This window comes from Sebastes fasciatus, chromosome 9 (assembly GCF_043250625.1).
Source record: "Sebastes fasciatus isolate fSebFas1 chromosome 9, fSebFas1.pri, whole genome shotgun sequence".
NCBI classification, from domain to species: Eukaryota; Metazoa; Chordata; class Actinopteri; order Perciformes; family Sebastidae; genus Sebastes; species Sebastes fasciatus.
This window is the reverse complement of record NC_133803.1, coordinates 21,923,666-21,942,339: the sequence shown is the minus strand read 5'-3', so window position 1 is coordinate 21,942,339 and position 18,674 is coordinate 21,923,666. Positions and strand designations below refer to the sequence as shown.

Sequence of the window (18,674 nt, the reverse complement as noted above, 5' to 3'; positions counted from 1 at the left end):
TCCAGCGACAGGGCGTGTCCTGCAACACACACAGCATCCTTTTTTTATTTTCCAACAAGTTTTATGTCCATATTTGAACATATAATACTATCACAGAATTGCAGAGTTATAAATTAAATCAAACGTGCAATTCCCATCGGGTTGCATTCACGTTAAACCGGCTATATAGAGCTATTTTCTGTGTGACCTGGATGACTGTGCTGTTCTGTATGTGTGGTATAGTTGAGGCTAAATCACAAAGTTGACATGGCACTCTGGAGCAATGCATGTTTTTAATTACTATTTTTACATTAATAAAGCTAAATTGAAATTAATAAAAGATTGTGGACAGTATTCACTGCTTTCACAGGTTTCTTTTCTTTTGCATTTTCTGCAGCCTCAGCCTGGAATTTGCTCCAAAATTACCTAAAAATCAAGGAGCTGGTATCATTAATTATATTTGTAAATCTAAATGAAGGCTTTAGAAGCAGACTCTATGGCATGCCAATGTTTTTAGCCCCCTTGTTGTACAGCTGACTCCCAGAAAAGTTCCTTTTTGTCCCCCTATTTGTCTTTAGATATTTGTCTTTTAATGCAAATTTTAGTGCTTTTGTGAATTGTATTTTATATCTCTATTTGTGTCTGTGGCTGCAACTTTGTGTTCTTGGTGCTGAAAGAGGTTCTTAATCTCAATGGGACTAGCCTGGTTAAATAAAGGTTAAATATATATTTTTTTTAAAAAGCTAGCCTCCTTTAAAGGAACATATTTGGCCATTCATCACGTAAACTTTATCCTAAAAGAACATATGTGGGGAAAAAACACTGCAATATCAGAGAAATTGACTGATAAATAGATAATTCATACGACACCTTCTCACACAAAAAGTACCTCAATCATATATCTTATACTGTATGTACTGTATATGTTCTTAATGTATGTATTCTTAATATGCATTGTACAAAGTATTTCCTTTTATAATTGTAATATAACTTCTTATTTTTAATGGAGCTTCCCAGCAAAAAGCATTTCACACGATTGTACCTGTATAACCGGCGTGACAAACATCTTGAATCTTGAATCTTGAAATAAACCACATCCGTGCATTATGTGGAAGCATAATCAATTGATGTGTTTCCATATAACATATTTATCGGAATCCAATACTTGCTTTTATATATTTTGAAGTGCGCTTATTGATTGTTGTTTCCATGCTAAAACAAAATATACATCATCGCCCCTCATTGAATGCACTGGCTTCATTTGTATGCATTGTCAGTAATTATTAGTGATGTGTCGTCACGAACGAGCCGGTTCAAAGAGCCGGCTCTTTTAAATGAACGATAAGAGCCGGCTCCCGCCCGAGAGCCGTTTTTAAAAAAAATATTTTTTCTTTAATTAATTGAAGGCAGAATGATAGGACGATCTTCTCCGCACCACGGGAACTCTATGCACTGACTGTGACTGAATGTTGTGTTAATGACATCCGTGCCACCAATCAGGTGATGACAGAGGATCATACCATCAAGCAGGGAGGGGCGGAGGTGCGCGGCGCGCTGACAGTCTACAGGTACAGAGCAGGAGGGAGAGGAGGAGAGAAAGAGAGAGAGGAGTGCGATGCGCGAATAGCAGACAAGATGAGTGACAGTCGGAAACGAAGCATAATGTAAAATTATGGTATTCTGGAAATTATAGGGTTTAGTATAATTAAATTGAATAATTTAAGTGATATATCTGCACACATACTAATCATAGGTCAAAACATGATTAGTATGTTTATAAAAAGGCAGATGTGGTAAAATGAGGAGCCGTTTGGGAGCCGAAAGAGCCGGCTCATATTGGTGAGCTGAGCCAAATAATCTGGCTCACTAAAAAGAGACGGAATTCCCATCACTAGTCTAAACCCGTGGTGCGTTCACGGTCCTCTGTGTGCGAGCAGCGCCCCCTGCTGGGTTAAAACAGCACCTGTTTGGCGAGGGAAGTGCCACCGTGTCCAAAGTGAGAGCATACGTTACTGGAGCCTGTTAGACGTCTTGTTTACAGTGCGTGGTGCCAGCAGGCCTTGTGATAAGACAGCAGTAACGTGGTTTTTATTGCTCACCTTTATTCTCTAGGGTCATTATATGAAACCTCCAATCTGGAGCGAGGCGGCAACAACAGGAAGAAGAAGATAGAGGATTTCTCTAGGTCTTCTCGGGAGAAACTAGTCCAGTCGAAGAACAAAATGTTCTCCAAATTCACCTCCATCCTCCAGCACGCGGTGGAAGCGGTGAGTTTACCAAATAGAGTATAAACATACATTAGTGGCTTTGCTTTTGCTTTTGTCGCCTGTTTTTATGTTGAGAGGCCTTCTGTTGCCCAGACAACAACGTCAGCATTAGCTCGTTGCTAAGTAGCGAGCTAACGCTAACTGATTAGCCTAAGCTAATGTTAGCGTTTTGTCTGTTTGTTCTTGTTATCGGTAATATATGTGTGCTAACCCTATAATTACTAACATATTGACATTTCCTTCATTGCAGCAAGTCGTCTGTGTTTATCTAGCTCGCTATGGTGACGGTAGTTTGTCAAGCTGAGCTAGCTAGTTACGTTAGCCGCTAATGCTAACTGTTTGTAACTGATGAAAAGCTAAAGTAACGTCGCAGCTAGATATCTAGTGTCAAACATCTGCTCGTTTCTTATCACGAGGAGTGGTGTTGAAACGACTGGGCAGCCTTGTTTCATGTTGCGCAAACGTTTTAACGTCACACAGCTTTATTTTTACACGTTAGCCATCCAACTAGCTAGTTATCCAGCTAAACATACCTGTGGTCAGTCCACATTAACACATACATTTAACAATAACAACATTGTTAAATAGCAAGTCAAAGTTTAGGAGACAGTAAGAGACATTTTTTACTAAATCTAAATTATTTTACTGTAATTATTAGATATACTGAGTCAAACATGCAGCTGTATGTTATAATTTACACTTAGTTAAAAATAGTAATATAATTATGCCAAAATTAATCTTCAAGTCAAGTTACTCCCAATTTTGACCTAAAAAGAGCCGAAAGAAATTCTAGCATTAACTAGCTAGAAACCAGTAATATAAGTAGACGTTTGGCAGGTGATCCTAAGTGAACACTTTTTACTTTTTAATATAATATTAGCTTGTTAACTCATGATTCTGACATATATCTTGTTGGTGTGTATGATGATAAGAAACACACACACACATACACTTGTCTTTTTTGATATATATATCTATATATATATCTATATATATATAGATATATATTGTCCTAATTGTTTGTTATCTCTATTATGTAGTCATATTACTTCTTTATATTAATCTTGTCTCTAGCTGGAGGCTTCAGATAAGCCCAGTGTTTTTTTTGCCTCTTCCTGCACTTTATATTCTTTCTTTTTTTATAGTGTATAGTCTTAAATTGTGCAAAACAAATAAACTAAAAAAAAAAGAAGATCCATGACAAGTGTAAACATTTATGTCACTCAAAAGTGAAAGTTTAACACCACTATTTAACATTTTGACAACTTCTGGGCTTTGTCTTTTGATCACAACACATTGATCGAAGTGCTCTTGTAGTGGCACATTAGGATATTAGGAGGATATTATTGAAAGCTAGAAGATAAATTTTTCTAGAACAACCAGTCTCTGTTTGAACTCTGTTTGATCTCTGTTTGAAAGTGACTGAAACATGTGTTACTGTGATAATTGATGGTGTCTCTCTTGGCCGCCAGTGTAAACATACAATATGCTTATGTTTGCCATTTTTTTCTTTTTCAGCTCGCTCCATCGCTGCCCTTGCAGGAGGACTTTGTCTATCACTGGAAGGCCATTACACATTATTACATTGAGACTTCTGGTAAGAAATCTTATGTCATGTATGTTATGTCATGGTATCCCCAGAGGTTGATTGTTGTGCAGGTTGCCTTCAAAGTTGTTGATGTCTTTTCTACCGGTGTTACTCGAACCAAGTTTGAGTACAATGGCAGGAAACTAGGCTTATTCATAAGTTGTTCATACGGTATGTAACCAGTGTTGGAAATTAACTTTTTTTTTGGCTGATGAGTGAAGCAAATCTAGCAGGCCCTTTTATCAGCATTTCGCTGGTAGCTGATGCTAATTTCCAATCCTGTATGTAACTGTAATACAGTTATAGATAACAATGTATTCACTGTCAGTGTCGATTAATCTAGATATTATTGTCAATATTCGGTATTTTAAAAGATGATTAGTGCACATTGCAACTTACCAGATCCAAAGAGTTGCCTTAATTTTAAAGCAAGCAAATGGCAGCATTTTTAAACTTTTTCCAGCAAACCTGTGTGTAACACAGTAACACATCACATTTTCTATCAACTACAATTATTTATTGATCATCACATTTTCTGTAATTAATCACCTGCTCATGTAGCACCACTCACTACACAGTATATAAAATGAACACAGGCAGTGCAAAGGGAATGCTTACGAAGAAATATAAATTAAATGGCATAATGTGATGTATGCTGGGAATAACATGCTGGTTGAGTTTGCAATAGACTAGAGTTGAAACGATTAATCCGTTAGTTGTCAACTATTAAATTAATCGCCAACTATTTTGATAATCCAAAATGTCAGAAAATGGTGAATAATGTTGTTCAGTGTTTCCCAAAGCCCAAGATGACGTCCTCAACTATCTTGTTTTGTCCAGAACTCAAAAATATTCAGTTTACTGTCAGAGGAGTAAAGAAACCAGAAAATATTCACATTTAAGAAGCTGGAATCAGAGTATTTTGACATGTTTGTCTTTTTAACTCAAAGCAATTAATCAATTATAAAAATAGTTCCTTTAGTTTAAACAATTGTTTGTTGCAGCCCTAGAATAGACTTCAACAACTCTGTCTGGACCAAAGCAGCTTCAGACTGAGTGCTTCCTTCATGTTTGTTTGTGGGATCAGCGCAAGTAGAACTTATACGCTCTGCGTCTGTGCCAGGTTACATCTAAGATGTACTTGGTGGTTAAACCCAGACTGTTTAGTCATTTTGGTCCAGGAAAGTGTCTTTCTCTTATTCTTCACTCCAAACAACAGCTTCTTTACAGCAGTTCTCCCAGTTAGGCCAGTTTAACAAAATTTCCTCCGAACAGCTGATGGGGGATTATCTGTACTTTGAGAGTTATGTAGCTGAGCTTGTTTTCAGGGGCATCTAATCACTGATTTTGCAGACTTGTGACTTAAATGAACTCAATCTATTATTCTGAGATCAGTCCACATGGTTACTAATTTAAGAAATTATTTGATAATTTTTTATGAAAGCTATTGCTCTGATTTATCTTTGATGAAAGCTGTTGCTGTGATTTATCTTTGTTTCTGACCATATTTTTGGCATTGTGTGCTTTGTTACATTCAGCATGTGTTTCCTACCTTGTTATTGAATTAATTCCCCCATACTAGGTCACTCTTTTAACATCGTATTATTTAATTCTCATAACTGACCTGGGCGTCAGTTTTGAAATCCTCTTGCTTTGAATTTTCATTTGATTGAAAAGGAAGAAGCTTATTGAAATTTGAAATATTTAATTTCAGTGTCTATGCAACATTCATTGACGTGATGATGCCCCCCCATGCACAATATTCCCCTTTTTAGCCCGATTCTCTTCTGTCATGCTCCCTTCATTTACTGGGTTTTCCTAATGTGTAAACAAACTGTTGTCAGTAACTCACCACTTTATAACCAGTTATAGGATTTTACTGTGAAGCCACCTAGGAAAATTTTCACTATTGAGATTAAGTAGCACTACAAAAATTTAGCAAGGGTGAATTTGATTGATCTTTTGCGATGCACAAAAAGGATAGTGGATCATAATACAACATGGACTGCATTGCATTACATGGAAACAATTAACTTTTTGCATCTGAATCAAAGCAAACGTCACACGGGCGCTATGTAGTTTTAACAATTGTGTTTTTGTTTGTGAGCAGAACGTAATTTCTGTAATACGTAATTTCCATACTTAAGTTACGCCACTTCTGGAGTTATTTTAACTCAAACCATGATCTTTTCTTAAACCTAAGTAGTTTTGTTGCATAAACCTAACCAAGTTGTTTCCTGTGATGTATGTAACGAGTGTAAATTGACACATGTTGCTGGACATCCATAGGAAAAAGCACAAAAAATGAGGAATCAATTTTCGTAAGATATCATACAAACCGTTGTATGATACATTGTTAGATGAAGGATGCAGAAGCTTTTTACACTTTAGGCAAACCTCAAACTTCCAACATGCGATGAAGATGAACACGGCCTTCTCCCTTATGGTCATATCCTATTGCTATACAAAGGTTCTAACATGTTTCTGTGTTTTACCCTGTTAGATGACAAAGCTCCAGTCACAGACACCAACATCCCATCCCACCTGGAACAGATGCTGGACATCCTGACCCAGGAGGAAAGGGAGAGGGAGTCTGGAGAGACGGGACCCTGCATGGAGTACCTTCTACACCACAAGATCCTGGAGACTCTCTACACCTTGGGCAAGGCAGATGTAAGGCAGTCATGCTTTGGTAACTACATGAATGATACCTCCAGGAAAACATGCATATCAAGATGATTGTATGTGAACACACAGTTTTGGTAGACCCTTCAATGAATATGCACTGAGAGCTGCATTTCCACGCAGGGTTGGGACACCTCTTTATTGGTATCTAACTATAAAGCAAGGAATCTCTGTCTGTCTATATGTGTATGTCCTTTGCATATCTTGAGAACCGTTCATCTGATCTACTTCACACTTGGTGGGTGTATTGCTGGGGACCCGTGGGAGTGCAGTGTCGAATTTGGTGCAGTTTGGACATGTTAAAATTTTATAAACTCTGAATAAACAAGCGAACAGCACTCTGTGCAGTGGCGGGGCTTCAGGGCTCAGCGGACTGAGTCAAGCATGTTGTATGCAGCGGGCTGCTGGATATACTAACATTGCAACCAAACTCTTCTTCACTTCCCTGGAGTCAACGAGCAATGAGCGGTTCTCAACAACACTGCAAGCGCCAATACCAGGAGCCAAGCCATCGGCCCGCTCCGAACAGGCACTGCACTAGTAAAATAAACTGACATATTCTGTTTGTGTGATTTACCACCAGTGTCCTCCAGGGATGAAGCAGCAGGTGCTTACCTTCTACACAAAGCTGCTAGCACACATTCGTCAACCTCTCCTGCCACACATCAATGTCCACAGACCTGTACAGGTGAGAAGTGATGCCGTCTGGAATTCAGTGTATTTTTGATCGTCCTCCTCAAAATGGTCCGCTTACTGACAGGTTGTGTAACTTTTTTTTTTCCCCTGTGGCTGTGACATTCCTCTGTCAGAAACTCATCCGTCTGTGTGGGGAGGTGCTGACTGCTCCTACAGAAAACGAAGAGATTCAGTTCCTCTGTATAGTCTGTGCCAAATTGAAGCAGGACCCATACCTTGTCAACTTTTTCCTTGAGGTGAGTTGCTATGACACCAGGGAGAAAGAAAAGTTGAGCAGCACATTCATAAATATTTATCTGTATATATTACTTGCAAAAGTACGAGCATTGCAGGATTTTTGAGTTTACAGAATGTCTTTTATTTGTGATGTTATTTGCAGAACAAGACAAAGAGACCTGAGACAAAGAGGCCTGGAGGGACGGAGGTGGTGAAGGAGAATGTGTTGGCTCCAGATACCGGTCAGTCTCTGGCAGAGGGACAGGCTGACCGCCCAGAGGAGCTTCAGGCTGCAGCTGCTGCCTCCACTTCTAGTCCAACCAGTAACAATAGTAACGGCAACAATTACAATCTTGTCTCCTCGCTGCTCAACCTCACGAAGAGCCCTGTAAGTAATTGCATGAGGATGATTTACTGTAAGTTATTTATGTCTTTTTCTTCTTTTGAGTCTGTATTCATGAGCTGTATCCATTTCTTCCCTCCTCAGGATGGCAGGATAGTAGTGAAGGCATGTGAGGGCCTGATGCTGCTGGTCAGTTTACCAGAGCCGGCAGCTGCCAAGTGTTTAACTGAAAACACTGGGCTCTGTGAGCTCCTGACTGAAAGGCTTGTCTCCTTCTATAAAGCCCTGCCACAGTCCATGGACCCCTTGGACATTGAGACAGTGGAGTCGGTCAACTGGGGGTAAATTTCTTTCTAGTGTTTCTATTGCCACATATGTAATGACTTGTAAACACCACTTGCCCACATTTCAGTTGTGTCATCATCTGAAGTTTTGATTTAGCAGGTAGCCCTTAACCTTTTCCACTCCAGCCCTCTTTAACATACACCCATTTTGTCTTTTTTAGGGGGTCGCAGGGGGTCTTTAATGGGAGGTCAACAGTATATGTCATATAGAAGTGAAGTACATCATGTATCATCTGAAAGCTGGGAACCTGAAGATTAATTTGAGATGTAGCTCTGTGTCCAGTTGTTCTAGTCATAAATCAGAAATAAAAAATAATGAAATGGCTGTTATGGGGACTAACATCACACATAAATACAATTAGGCTCATTGGATCCACAAGAGTCTCAGCTTTACAGTGATACCCAATGTATGCAATTTCAAGACTGTTTAAGGACCCCAGTATGCAGACATATTCAAATACACCTTTTTTAGAATAGGTGAAAATAATACATTTGTACTGTATTCAAAAAACTGCATGTTTTTTTTGCCCTAAATTGTGTGTGATTATCATAAAGTGGGCATGTCTGTTAAGGGGAGACTCGTGGGTACCCATAGAACCCATTTTCATTCACATATCTTGAGGTCAGAGGTCAAGGGACCCCTTTGAAAATGGCCATGCCAGTTTTTCCTCACCAAAATGTCTAAAACTGAGCCTGCTAAAGCCCCTGAAAGATGATTATGCCTGCCGAGGGCGCCAGCGCCCTCAACGAGTTGAAGAGGTTAAACTAAATCTTTGACCAGATCTTACTCATTGCACTTTTAAATAGCATTCTCTGTGAAATGCTATTTTCAGCGGATTTGCATCAAACCTTTAATATTTGCACCTTTGTTCCTCTCTGTCTCTCTTTCAGCCTGGATGTATATAACCTGAAGGAGGATGCTGCTGTCTTCACAGGGAAGAGAGCTCTCATCTCTTTCCTGTCCTGGCTAGATTACTGTGACCAGCTCATCAAGGAGGCTCAGAAGGTGCTTAACCAACGCTGACTCACTGTGTTTTGATGTGTCATATTGTTGTCAGAATAAAAGAACTTGAAGTTGCTTTTGTATCTGAAAGCCACAGAAGGCTGAAATACATTTTTGTTTTTCTTCACTGTCTTCCAGTCAGCAGCTGCAGTGATGGCAAAAGCCGTGAGAGAAAAATTCTTTGTGTCTATAATGGAGCCACAGCTTATGCAGACGTGAGTCTAGCTTTGAGTCATCAATCAATCATCCTTTATTGAAGTTCTTCGTCTTGTCAGTGTGTTATGCGTAGTGACTGCTCATTAACACGTGGTGTATTTGTGGGTGCACACAGGTCCGAGGTGGGCATCCTGACCTCCACGGCCCTGCTGAACAGGATCATCAGGCAGGTGACATCAGAGGCTCTGATGCAGGAGATGATTTACTTCCTGCTGGGAGAGGAGAAAGAGCCAGAGACTCCAGCTACTATGGCTCAGAATCCACTCAGACACAGACTCATTGAGCACTGCGACCACCTGTCAGATGAGGTACTTATCACATCATTATTCAGGATGTAGCTGGAGCTGCTAATGAATGTAACTTTAACATCATTTATGTCTGGCTGATCACATTAATGTGCCTTGAAAAATGAAAATCATGTATTCAGAATATCTTCTTTTACATGTTTGATATTCAGAAGTAGAAGTCGCCATCTGCCCTTCAAGGATTCTGAGTTCCAATGAATCATATGATTAACCAAAAGCACATGAATTTTAATTAGTATCTGCCAGAGCCGTTGCACACATTTTCATCACACAAAAGAGAGATGAATCATCTCTTTGATGTTTGAAACAGCCGCTGCCTACTTTTTTCGTCAGTGAGCCAATGTTTGGCATGTTGCTTTGGGTTTATATAGTGTGAGCTGAGCCTCATTCCTCCTTCTGTGTCCCCAGATCAGCATCATGACACTGCGGCTATTTGAGCAGTTGATCCAGAAGCCCAACCAGCACATCCTCCACAGCTTGGTGCTGCGTAGCCTGGAGGAGAGGAACTACCTAGAGAACAAACCGCAGGAGGAGCGGGAGCCCCTGGAGAACGGGCAGCCCCACGATGCAGTGTAAGGACCTGCCTCCGACCTTAGACCTCCATGAGCTGCCTTAAAATCCTGCCTGGAAAATCACCTGCACAAACACACACCTGTGGAATAAAGTGAATGCATCAACTAGCTGTGTTTCTCAGATGTGCCACCAATTCAACTAAACTGTTCCTTACTCTGTGTTTCAATTGGTGGGAATCTTTTTTAAACCATGGTTAGTGGGAAATGCATGTCAACCACTGATAACTTTAAAAGATCAGTTCTGGGAGATTTATTGATGTTATTAATATGAATGTTGCTTTAAGAGGCTTCTTAATTTTCTTGCAAAAGGAATTAAGTCACCAGATGCTGCACTGCAATACTAGGTTTACATGATATGACACGATCATGTTGTTTGTAGAGGTTGAGATGAGTTCACAGAAGAGCTGAAGAATGTCTATCTACAAGCACAAACACACTTCCAGATATAGTAAATGCATTAAACGTCTATGTAGACATTCAATCACCTCCCACACACCAGACGTCAAAGGTGCCATGCAAGCCCAAAGAGCCCTAAAATGCTGTCATCTAATGAAATACCACTTCTTTCTCTCTTTTAACAACCACACACAAGAATACTGACAATGTGGACTTCTCATTTTTTCAACCCAGAACAGAAAATAGAAATTAAAATAGCTTACTCTATTATAAACCTGTGGATCTCTTTCCTCAGAGTTAAGTATAGTGTTGAGATATTCATAAATCTTTAGGAAAAAAATAAAGAATGAATATCTTTTGTTACCACTTAAGTAGTGCTGATCAGAATCAGATCATGTTCTCATTAATATAAATACTTTTTAATGAACACGTGTTCTGTCTACAGAGACCTTGAGGAGGATCCACTGTTTGGTGATGACCTCTCTCCAGACAGCAGGCTGTCTGGTTCTGATTGGCTCAGCTCCTCTCCTCCACAGAGCCCTGACAACTCAAAGTCTGACGGGAAGACGGAGGTCCACAAGATTGTCAACAGGTACGCTGTCGGCTCCTGATGCAACTTGTAGCATGTAAAGTCCTTACAAAAAGTTTAACTGTTAAATTGTGTTGCTTGCAGTTTCCTGTGTTTGGTGCCCGATGAGGCGAAGTCATCGTATCATGTTGAAGGCACAGGCTATGACACCTACCTCAGAGATGCACACAGACAGGTAAGGCTCATTCTACAGTATGTTTAAGGCTTGAGATACACAAAGAGCATCAAGGGGAAAATTCTGTTTCAGTGTTTCTTTCCCCATTAAACTACTTGCTGAGGCAATTCCATGGATACTGTTGCTCATCAGTTTTCTTATATGTCGCTAGCAGGGCCCTGTTCAGACCTGGCACTAACATGTATATTGGGTGATGCAATCATAAGTGGACACCTCTGAGTACATCAGTTCACACCTACTATTAGAATGCCTCTCCACATGCGTCTTCAGTGACCACTTGTGATTGGATCTCACACTCAAAAAAAGACGTGACTTGCATAATTTCCATTTGCAAAGAATTTTTTTTAACTGGCGGGAGACAGCAGTAGTAATTATATCTTACATATTTGTGAATTACATAGCATTAGTACATTTTCTGAACATAAAATATAAGGTTATTAGCATTCCCCGGAGACCTCCGTTCCGCCGACACTGCCGCCTTTGCCAGGCAGCGCACAGAGCTTCAGAGAGCCGGGGATGAGAGCGATCGGGGCGGAATGGTGGGTGTCAGATCTCACCGGAACAAAAACACCAACAAGCTATAAAGCTAGAACTATATATTAAGATATTTGAGTTGCCACTTGATGCAGTGTAGGGTTTTTATTAAGGAGTGAAGCTGTTATGCTCTACTGTTGACTGTGGGAGTAATGAAGTGTTTGCCGTTATTTTATTACCTTCATAAAGTAGCATAGAGGCACAAGGTAACACCCTCGGCTACACAAGCTGTAGTGAATCACCTCTCTTGGTGAGTAACACGCACACACACACACGTGTCATTTGAGTAGGCGGTCCTTCAATATGGCCCAGGACACTTTCACGTCCATATGCGGCCCAGTCCACCTCCAAATGTGGTCTGAGCAATCCTGTCTCAATGTGTCTTGAGTGCACTTGTACTTAGAGCTGTGATCGGATCACCCAGGACACATGTTAATACCAGGTGAATTGTTCTCCTCAGTTCAGGGATTATTGCGGGGTCTGCCAGCGGTGGGACTGGAGGGGAAATCCAAAGCCTTTTGAGAAGTGTAACTTGGACAGCCCGTTCTTCGAGGGCCACTTCCTCAAGGTTCTCTTCGACAGGATGGGTCGCATCCTAGATCAGGTCAGTTTGATCTAACATATAGCTAACGTCTATAGTAACACTGGCATCATTCAGAACAACGGCATGCTTTTGTGTTGAAATATCTGCATTGTTTAAAGCTTCACTAAGTCTTCAAGTCTGAGTAGCAAGACACCCACAGTAAAAGGGCCCTTTGGAAACCACAAATGCAGGTCGTAAACAAATCCATGGAGCAAATAGAACAGGTAGCCTGTTGTTTATGGAGCACCACTTGAATCAAAATTCAACTGCCTTAGTTGATGGAAATACATAGACCTAATTAATTCTCAAATAATCTCAAATGGCAAGTTTTAAAGGCTGTGTTTTGTGAAAGGAGTCCTAAACTGGTTAATCTAGCTAGTAGCTACTAGCTAGACATGTACAACCAGATTCCAGTGAATAGATTAGGATTTCTGTATGCAAATCAGCACCAAATGTTATTTAAGGTCAAACCAAGTGAGAGCTATCACTTCTGTTTTTATTATTTCTCACCTTATTTTATTGTTTTAGAAGGAGCAGATCAGTTTTAACAGATTTTCACTTGGTTCTAATGTTCCCACGCACCCAACAGTTGTTATTTCTTGCTGCAAGAGTTCACTGCAGATTAGCGTAAATGAGGCCCGCTAATGGAAAGTGGAGAGAAAAATGGGAAGATGATGCAAATGAGCTGCTGATTGTGCAGAAGCCTTTTATTTTTTGAAACAAAAAAACAAAAAAAAGTAATGAGCTCTTGCCATAAACTCATTTGACAAATGATGTTAGATGGAAATTACGAAGATGACTAATGGGCATTCATGGGTGTCTTCTTGTAGCATTTAGGAAATTGAATCTAAAAGGGAGTCATTAAAAGCTTCTGCCTATTGTGACACTATTATTTATTCATGGCATTCATCGACACACATTTCATCTTAGGTTCACTATAACCGCCTTTTGATTTCCTGTGTATTTTTTATATGTGACGCCTTCTCTGTCCTCCAGCCCTACGATGTCAACCTGCAGGTGACGGCCGTGCTGTCCAAGCTGTCGATGTTTCCACACCCCCACTTACACGAGTACCTGCTGGACCCTTATATCAACCTGGCCCCTGGCTGCAGGTCTCTGTTCTCTGTCATCGTCAGGGTAAGACTCCTGTCTAGATTATAGTGGTTGTCTTATCCAGCATTGATAGCAGACACTGCCAGCTTACAATCACTGTTATTTGGGTACTTTGAGATTTGTTGCTCGTCGTGTGTAGTATCTTGACATGTTTGATATTGTATTTCAAAATGTTTCGCCCAACAAATGATCATGTTTGACACGATGTGTTGGCCTTTATCTCGTGCCAGTGGTATTGATCGTGCCAGTGTTTCTGTGGATCACACTTTCTATTAATCTCGAGCGCACGCTGCTACTCGACCTGCTTCTCACTGGAAGAACTGCACCTCTGTACCTATTTAGTTGAGTGAATCAGTCCAACTATTTTTCTTTGAAATCAGTCCCAGTAGCGTAGGTAGTCTAGAGGCTGGTGGAAGCAGCTCATTTCCTTGTTGATGGTCTTGTTTGTTTATGGTAATTACTGTAACGTCTCCAATGAATGTTGTAATGATTTACAAGTGTTCCACTTTTACCCGCAGGAGATGCAAGCAGCGCTGTCGTGTTTTGGTAATTGCTTTGTGTTCTTGTGTGTGTGTGTGTGTTAGGTGGTGGGAGATCTCATGTTGAGGATCCAGCGCATCCCAGACTTCACACCCAAACTGCTGCTCGTGAGGAAGAGATTATTAGGTCTGGAGCCAGAGGGCATCATGTACGTACTGCTACACCACACGGTTCTGTGTTCTTATCTATGGCTGCAACTAACAATTATTTTCATTGCTGAATTTTTTTTTGGATTGATCGATTAGTTGTTTAGTCCATACAGTGTTAGAAAATGGTGAAAAATGTTGATCAGTGTTTCCTAAAGGAAATATTCACATTTAAAAAGCTGAAATCAGAGTTTTGACTTTTTTGTTCTTAAAAAAATTACTCAAATCGATTAATTGACTATCAAAATAGTTGCCGATTAATTTGATAGTCAAACCTTCAGTAGGCAGAATATTTTTGTCATAATTTGGGCAAAAATTCCATAATAACCTTTCAGCATATTGTAATTCAAGTGTTCTGAGATAAATCTAGACTTCTGCACCTCCTCATGGCTCTGTTTTCAGGCTTTAAAAAATCTAGACTTGACTTTTGATACGCTCTCCTCACCTTTCTGTCTGTTCTCCCCCGTAGTATCGACCACATGACTCTGCTGGAGGGGGTGATCGTGCTGGAGGAGTTCTGCAAAGAGCTGGCCGCCATCGCCTTCGTCAAATACCACGCAGCCGCCTCCTCCTCGCCGTAATCTTCCTGCTGTTCATCCATCTGCCTCGGCCAGGCAGACAGGTCAGGATTACACTGGGCCCTTGTGGGTGTGGTGGTGGCGGCGGCACCGGTGTCACACGGTCGGCAAAACATTACCACTAACGGCTCATCCCTGCAAAACTGTTAAAGCCCACACGGACGGTTCATCACTTCCCCCTCTTCTGGCCTCCACTATAAAAAGTCTTTGGTCTTGTTTTTGAGAAGGTCGGAGCGCAGACACTGCCCAGCCAGCAGAGGAATACGAGGAGGATAGAGGTCGAGGTGCAGAGAGATGGTCACTGGACTTTTTTTTCAGCCTCTGCAGTTTCTCTCACTCCTCCTTCCCCTTTTCTTTCTCACCAGCTAAAAGACAACCCTGTAATTATTCTATTATCAAGGAGAAAAGATGTTTGTGTATTTATTTTCCCTCCCATTATCACCCATTTGTAAACATCATTGCCTTAGTGTGGAATCGCACCTTTCAGTTACAGAAGATTGTTTCCTTTTGAAACATTTTTATCTTAACGTGTTGTCTGTTTGAAGACAAGAGGCTGTAGAGGAGAAAAAAAAGCCCACTACCTTCAACCCCCTATATGTACCTGTAGTTACATACATATCGAACTGTCGTATTTACCATACTGCACTCATATTTTTAATGCCAAGTCCTCTTATTTATTTGTTTGCTTTCAGGTTGCCTTTTTAACTTCGATCAAATGAATTTAAAACAGTCCAAAGTAAGGACTGACTAAGCAGATGTTATTCACTTTATTTGTTTTTCCTCGTCTTTCCTAAGTTTGTCTTTTAAGTGCTTGTGCTCTCACAACTCATCTGTAATCACCCTCACCCAAAGACGTCACCATCCATCACATTTCCCCAATGAAATGGTGAATTTAGCAAATTATGTGAATTTGCACACGGACCTCATTGCATTGCATTAGTCGTTACATTATTCAAGTCTATTCTCGCTTTTTTGGTAAAGTCAAGTTAAGAGACATTTTGATTCCACATAGTTTTAGTTCTCCAGACTCAGTGTTGCATCGCTCACACACCAGTGTTTATTTTATCCAAGGGATACTGTGTTATTGTTTTTTACACCATTTATAATTATTAATAATTAGTTTATTCTATTGAAGGGATGCGGAGGAGCAAACCTTTTGATTTTATTGACCATTGTCTTAAATGCATCATTAACTGAGGACGTACTGTAGCTTACAGCAAAGGTTCCTAATCTTTACCGGCTCTCGACCCCTAAAACAAAGCTCTGTCTACTTGGAAGTGATTGGTTGCGTCCGAAATCCCATACTAATGTGCTATTTAGTACACTAAAACAGTACGTGAGATTTTTTAGTATGTTCGAAACCTTAGTATGAAACCATTAGGAAGTGAGTTGCATACTACTTCCGGTAAAATATTACAGTAATGCAATAGGGCTGCACAATTAATCAAAATTTTATTGAAATCGTAATATGGCCTACTGCAATTTTCAAATCGCACGATAAGGAGAAAATCACAATATTTGTCAAAGGGGAAATGTGTGTCAAAATATAATTTTAAATTAAATATTGTGGTGCTGCAGAGACGTCCTGGCCTACACATCATATTAAGAAAGATTAAGATTTAAGAAAACGTCTTTTTTACCCCCTTCCTCCTTCCCTCAAGAGGCTTTGCCTTTTGCCAGGCCGCCATTGTAAATAAGAATTTGTTCTTAATTGACTTACCTGGTTAAATAGAGGTTAAATAAATTTGGTTCAGATCTCTGCAAAAATCACACCATAATTATTTTAATATGTTTTTCATTGAAAATGACAATAATGATGTAAAAATTATAATTCCCTCTAATATCACAAATCATATCGCAATTGCAATATCGGTAAAAAAAAATCACAATTAGATATTTTTTCAAAATCGTGCAGCCCTAGTTTGCAAACGCTACACTACGTCAGCATAAATATCCCACAATGCAATGTGGTAGTGACGATAGTGATCATAACAGATGTTGACGGACAGCTCTGTAACATCAATAACGCTTCAATTTAAGTGTAAGTATAAGATTCCACCTTGCTATAGGCGTAATATCATCGTTTGGTCACATAAGGTTGGCGCGGGTTACCATGGTTACACGACTCCAACCGGCATGGTTTATTGACACAAGTATGTTAAACGATAGTACACATATTGAGTATGTAGTGTATAGGATGCGATTTCGGACGCAGCGCAAGTTGTGAACAATTTGTGACTCTAACTTCTGAGATTTTAGTTTTTATTTGAAATCATCCAAAAAGTCTCATGAAAACAAGCAGAGATTAGAAGAAAGTTGGAAAAAGGAACTTTGTGTAGCAAAAATTAGCCGATATTGTTTATCATCTCGTGACCTGTCAAATTTGTCTTTGTAGGGGTCCAGACCTCCCCGGTTTGGAAAGCGCTGGCTGACAGTATCCTATAAGAGCTCCTGCATAGGTTATTACGACTTCCTGTGAGGTGTTGCGTTTACTAGCAGTATTACCTTTTCATCCTGATCTTGAACAACCAGGTGCCGTGTGTTGTTGGAAGGGGTTGGTTGGTTGTATATCTGGATATTTCGGGAAGGTTTCGGTAACTTAAAATCACCTCACGGATCAGTGATTCATTACATAAGGTTTGAATTAATCTAAATCAATATGCTTCTTAATGTAACTTTGGTTGTTGTGTTTCCAGTGTGAATGTTTCCACGATTGGTGAGCGTTTGTTTATGTGTGAGTGTATCGATTTATAATTGCAGTGGAGAATGGACAGTCATTCATTGAAGCCATGAGTCTTGAGCCTTGTTTCTGTTTTCTTCGTCTTTCTGGCCCCACCTTCATCCCATCACTCAAGCACCTACGCTACATTATGCAACTGCTTGCATGGAATCAGATTTGCACATTGTCTTTCTTCATCCTTGTTCATAATGTAAATATACACAACAAAAAGCTTTTTGTTTTTTTCCAAATGTTTTCAGACCAAAAAAAAAAAATCTAGGCGCAACGTTTCTATTTTAATGGGAAACTTTTTTTAAATTGTCGAGTCATGCACATTTTTTAATCAACTATCTTTCCAACTTGTTCTGTACATTTGTATATTGTATGTGTACAATAGCAATAGAGATATACTACCTGGTGTAAATGCATGCTTATACATTATTTTTCATTGTTGAAAGAAAGAAAAAAAAAAAAGGCAGTCGGGCCGTCTGTGATTTCTTAGCTGTCAGCACTTTGTTGTTTGAAGACACTGACGGGGAGATATGATGCCTTACTTTCACACTGTGGATCTCGGAGGACTCCTAGAATCGATGTGTAAGGGGTTTCTGCTTCACCACCGGTTGTTGTGATCTTATTATACCTATCTCTTGTGTTACATCCACTTTGTTTGGTTTGTGAAGATGTACAGGACTCTCAGTGTAGTCAAAAAATCTGATGCCAACTGATTTACTTTCTCGTGTCAGCTTAGACCAATCACTGTATCATGTTGCATTTCTTTGTTAATCGCTGCTTTCCTCTGGTGTGAAACGGAACAAGTCTCGTTTTGCTTCTTCCGTCTCACGGCCACTTTGATTTTGTGATCGTGCAATGCATAATTTAAACATTAAGCTAACGTGCATGCTCACTCCTCCTGCCTCTCAATGCTTCAGAGTTAATTGTAAAGTGACGCAGTATCTCTTTTTGTCTCTGAGGCATTTATTCTTAATCAACTGTCTTCATTTCAACACGGCAGTTACACAATGCGTTCAGGACAATATGGTTTCTTTAACATTCTCCGTCCCAATTAAAAAAAAAGAAAGTTCTTCAG

At 39.9% G+C, this 18,674-nt stretch overlaps 1 protein-coding gene across 3 annotated transcripts; it reads left to right on the top strand.

The window, feature by feature from the left end:
- The first annotated feature begins 1,876 nt into the window (after positions 1–1,876).
- Positions 1,877–18,665, top strand: fhip2a (FHF complex subunit HOOK interacting protein 2). Of its 3 annotated transcripts, XM_074646684.1 has the most exons (18): positions 1,877–1,975; positions 2,092–2,246; positions 3,765–3,843; positions 6,338–6,507; positions 7,103–7,207; positions 7,329–7,451; positions 7,595–7,819; positions 7,919–8,115; positions 9,010–9,124; positions 9,260–9,336; positions 9,453–9,645; positions 10,051–10,214; positions 11,056–11,202; positions 11,284–11,374; positions 12,369–12,512; positions 13,488–13,628; positions 14,189–14,292; positions 14,760–18,665. In XM_074646684.1, the coding sequence occupies exons 2-18, from the start codon at positions 2,202–2,204 to the stop codon at positions 14,869–14,871; spliced, it is 2,232 nt and encodes a 743-aa protein (XP_074502785.1). In that variant the 5' UTR covers positions 1,877–1,975; positions 2,092–2,201; the 3' UTR covers positions 14,872–18,665. The 3 variants fall into 3 exon arrangements, 2 of the variants coding, with proteins under 2 accessions (XP_074502785.1, XP_074502786.1); XM_074646685.1 differs by lacking the exon at positions 1,877–1,975 and having other exon boundaries at positions 1,982–2,246; positions 6,338–6,526; XR_012595277.1 differs by lacking the exons at positions 1,877–1,975; positions 14,189–14,292; positions 14,760–18,665 and adding an exon at positions 13,853–14,186 and having other exon boundaries at positions 13,488–13,798.
- Positions 18,666–18,674: the final 9 nt, after the last annotated feature.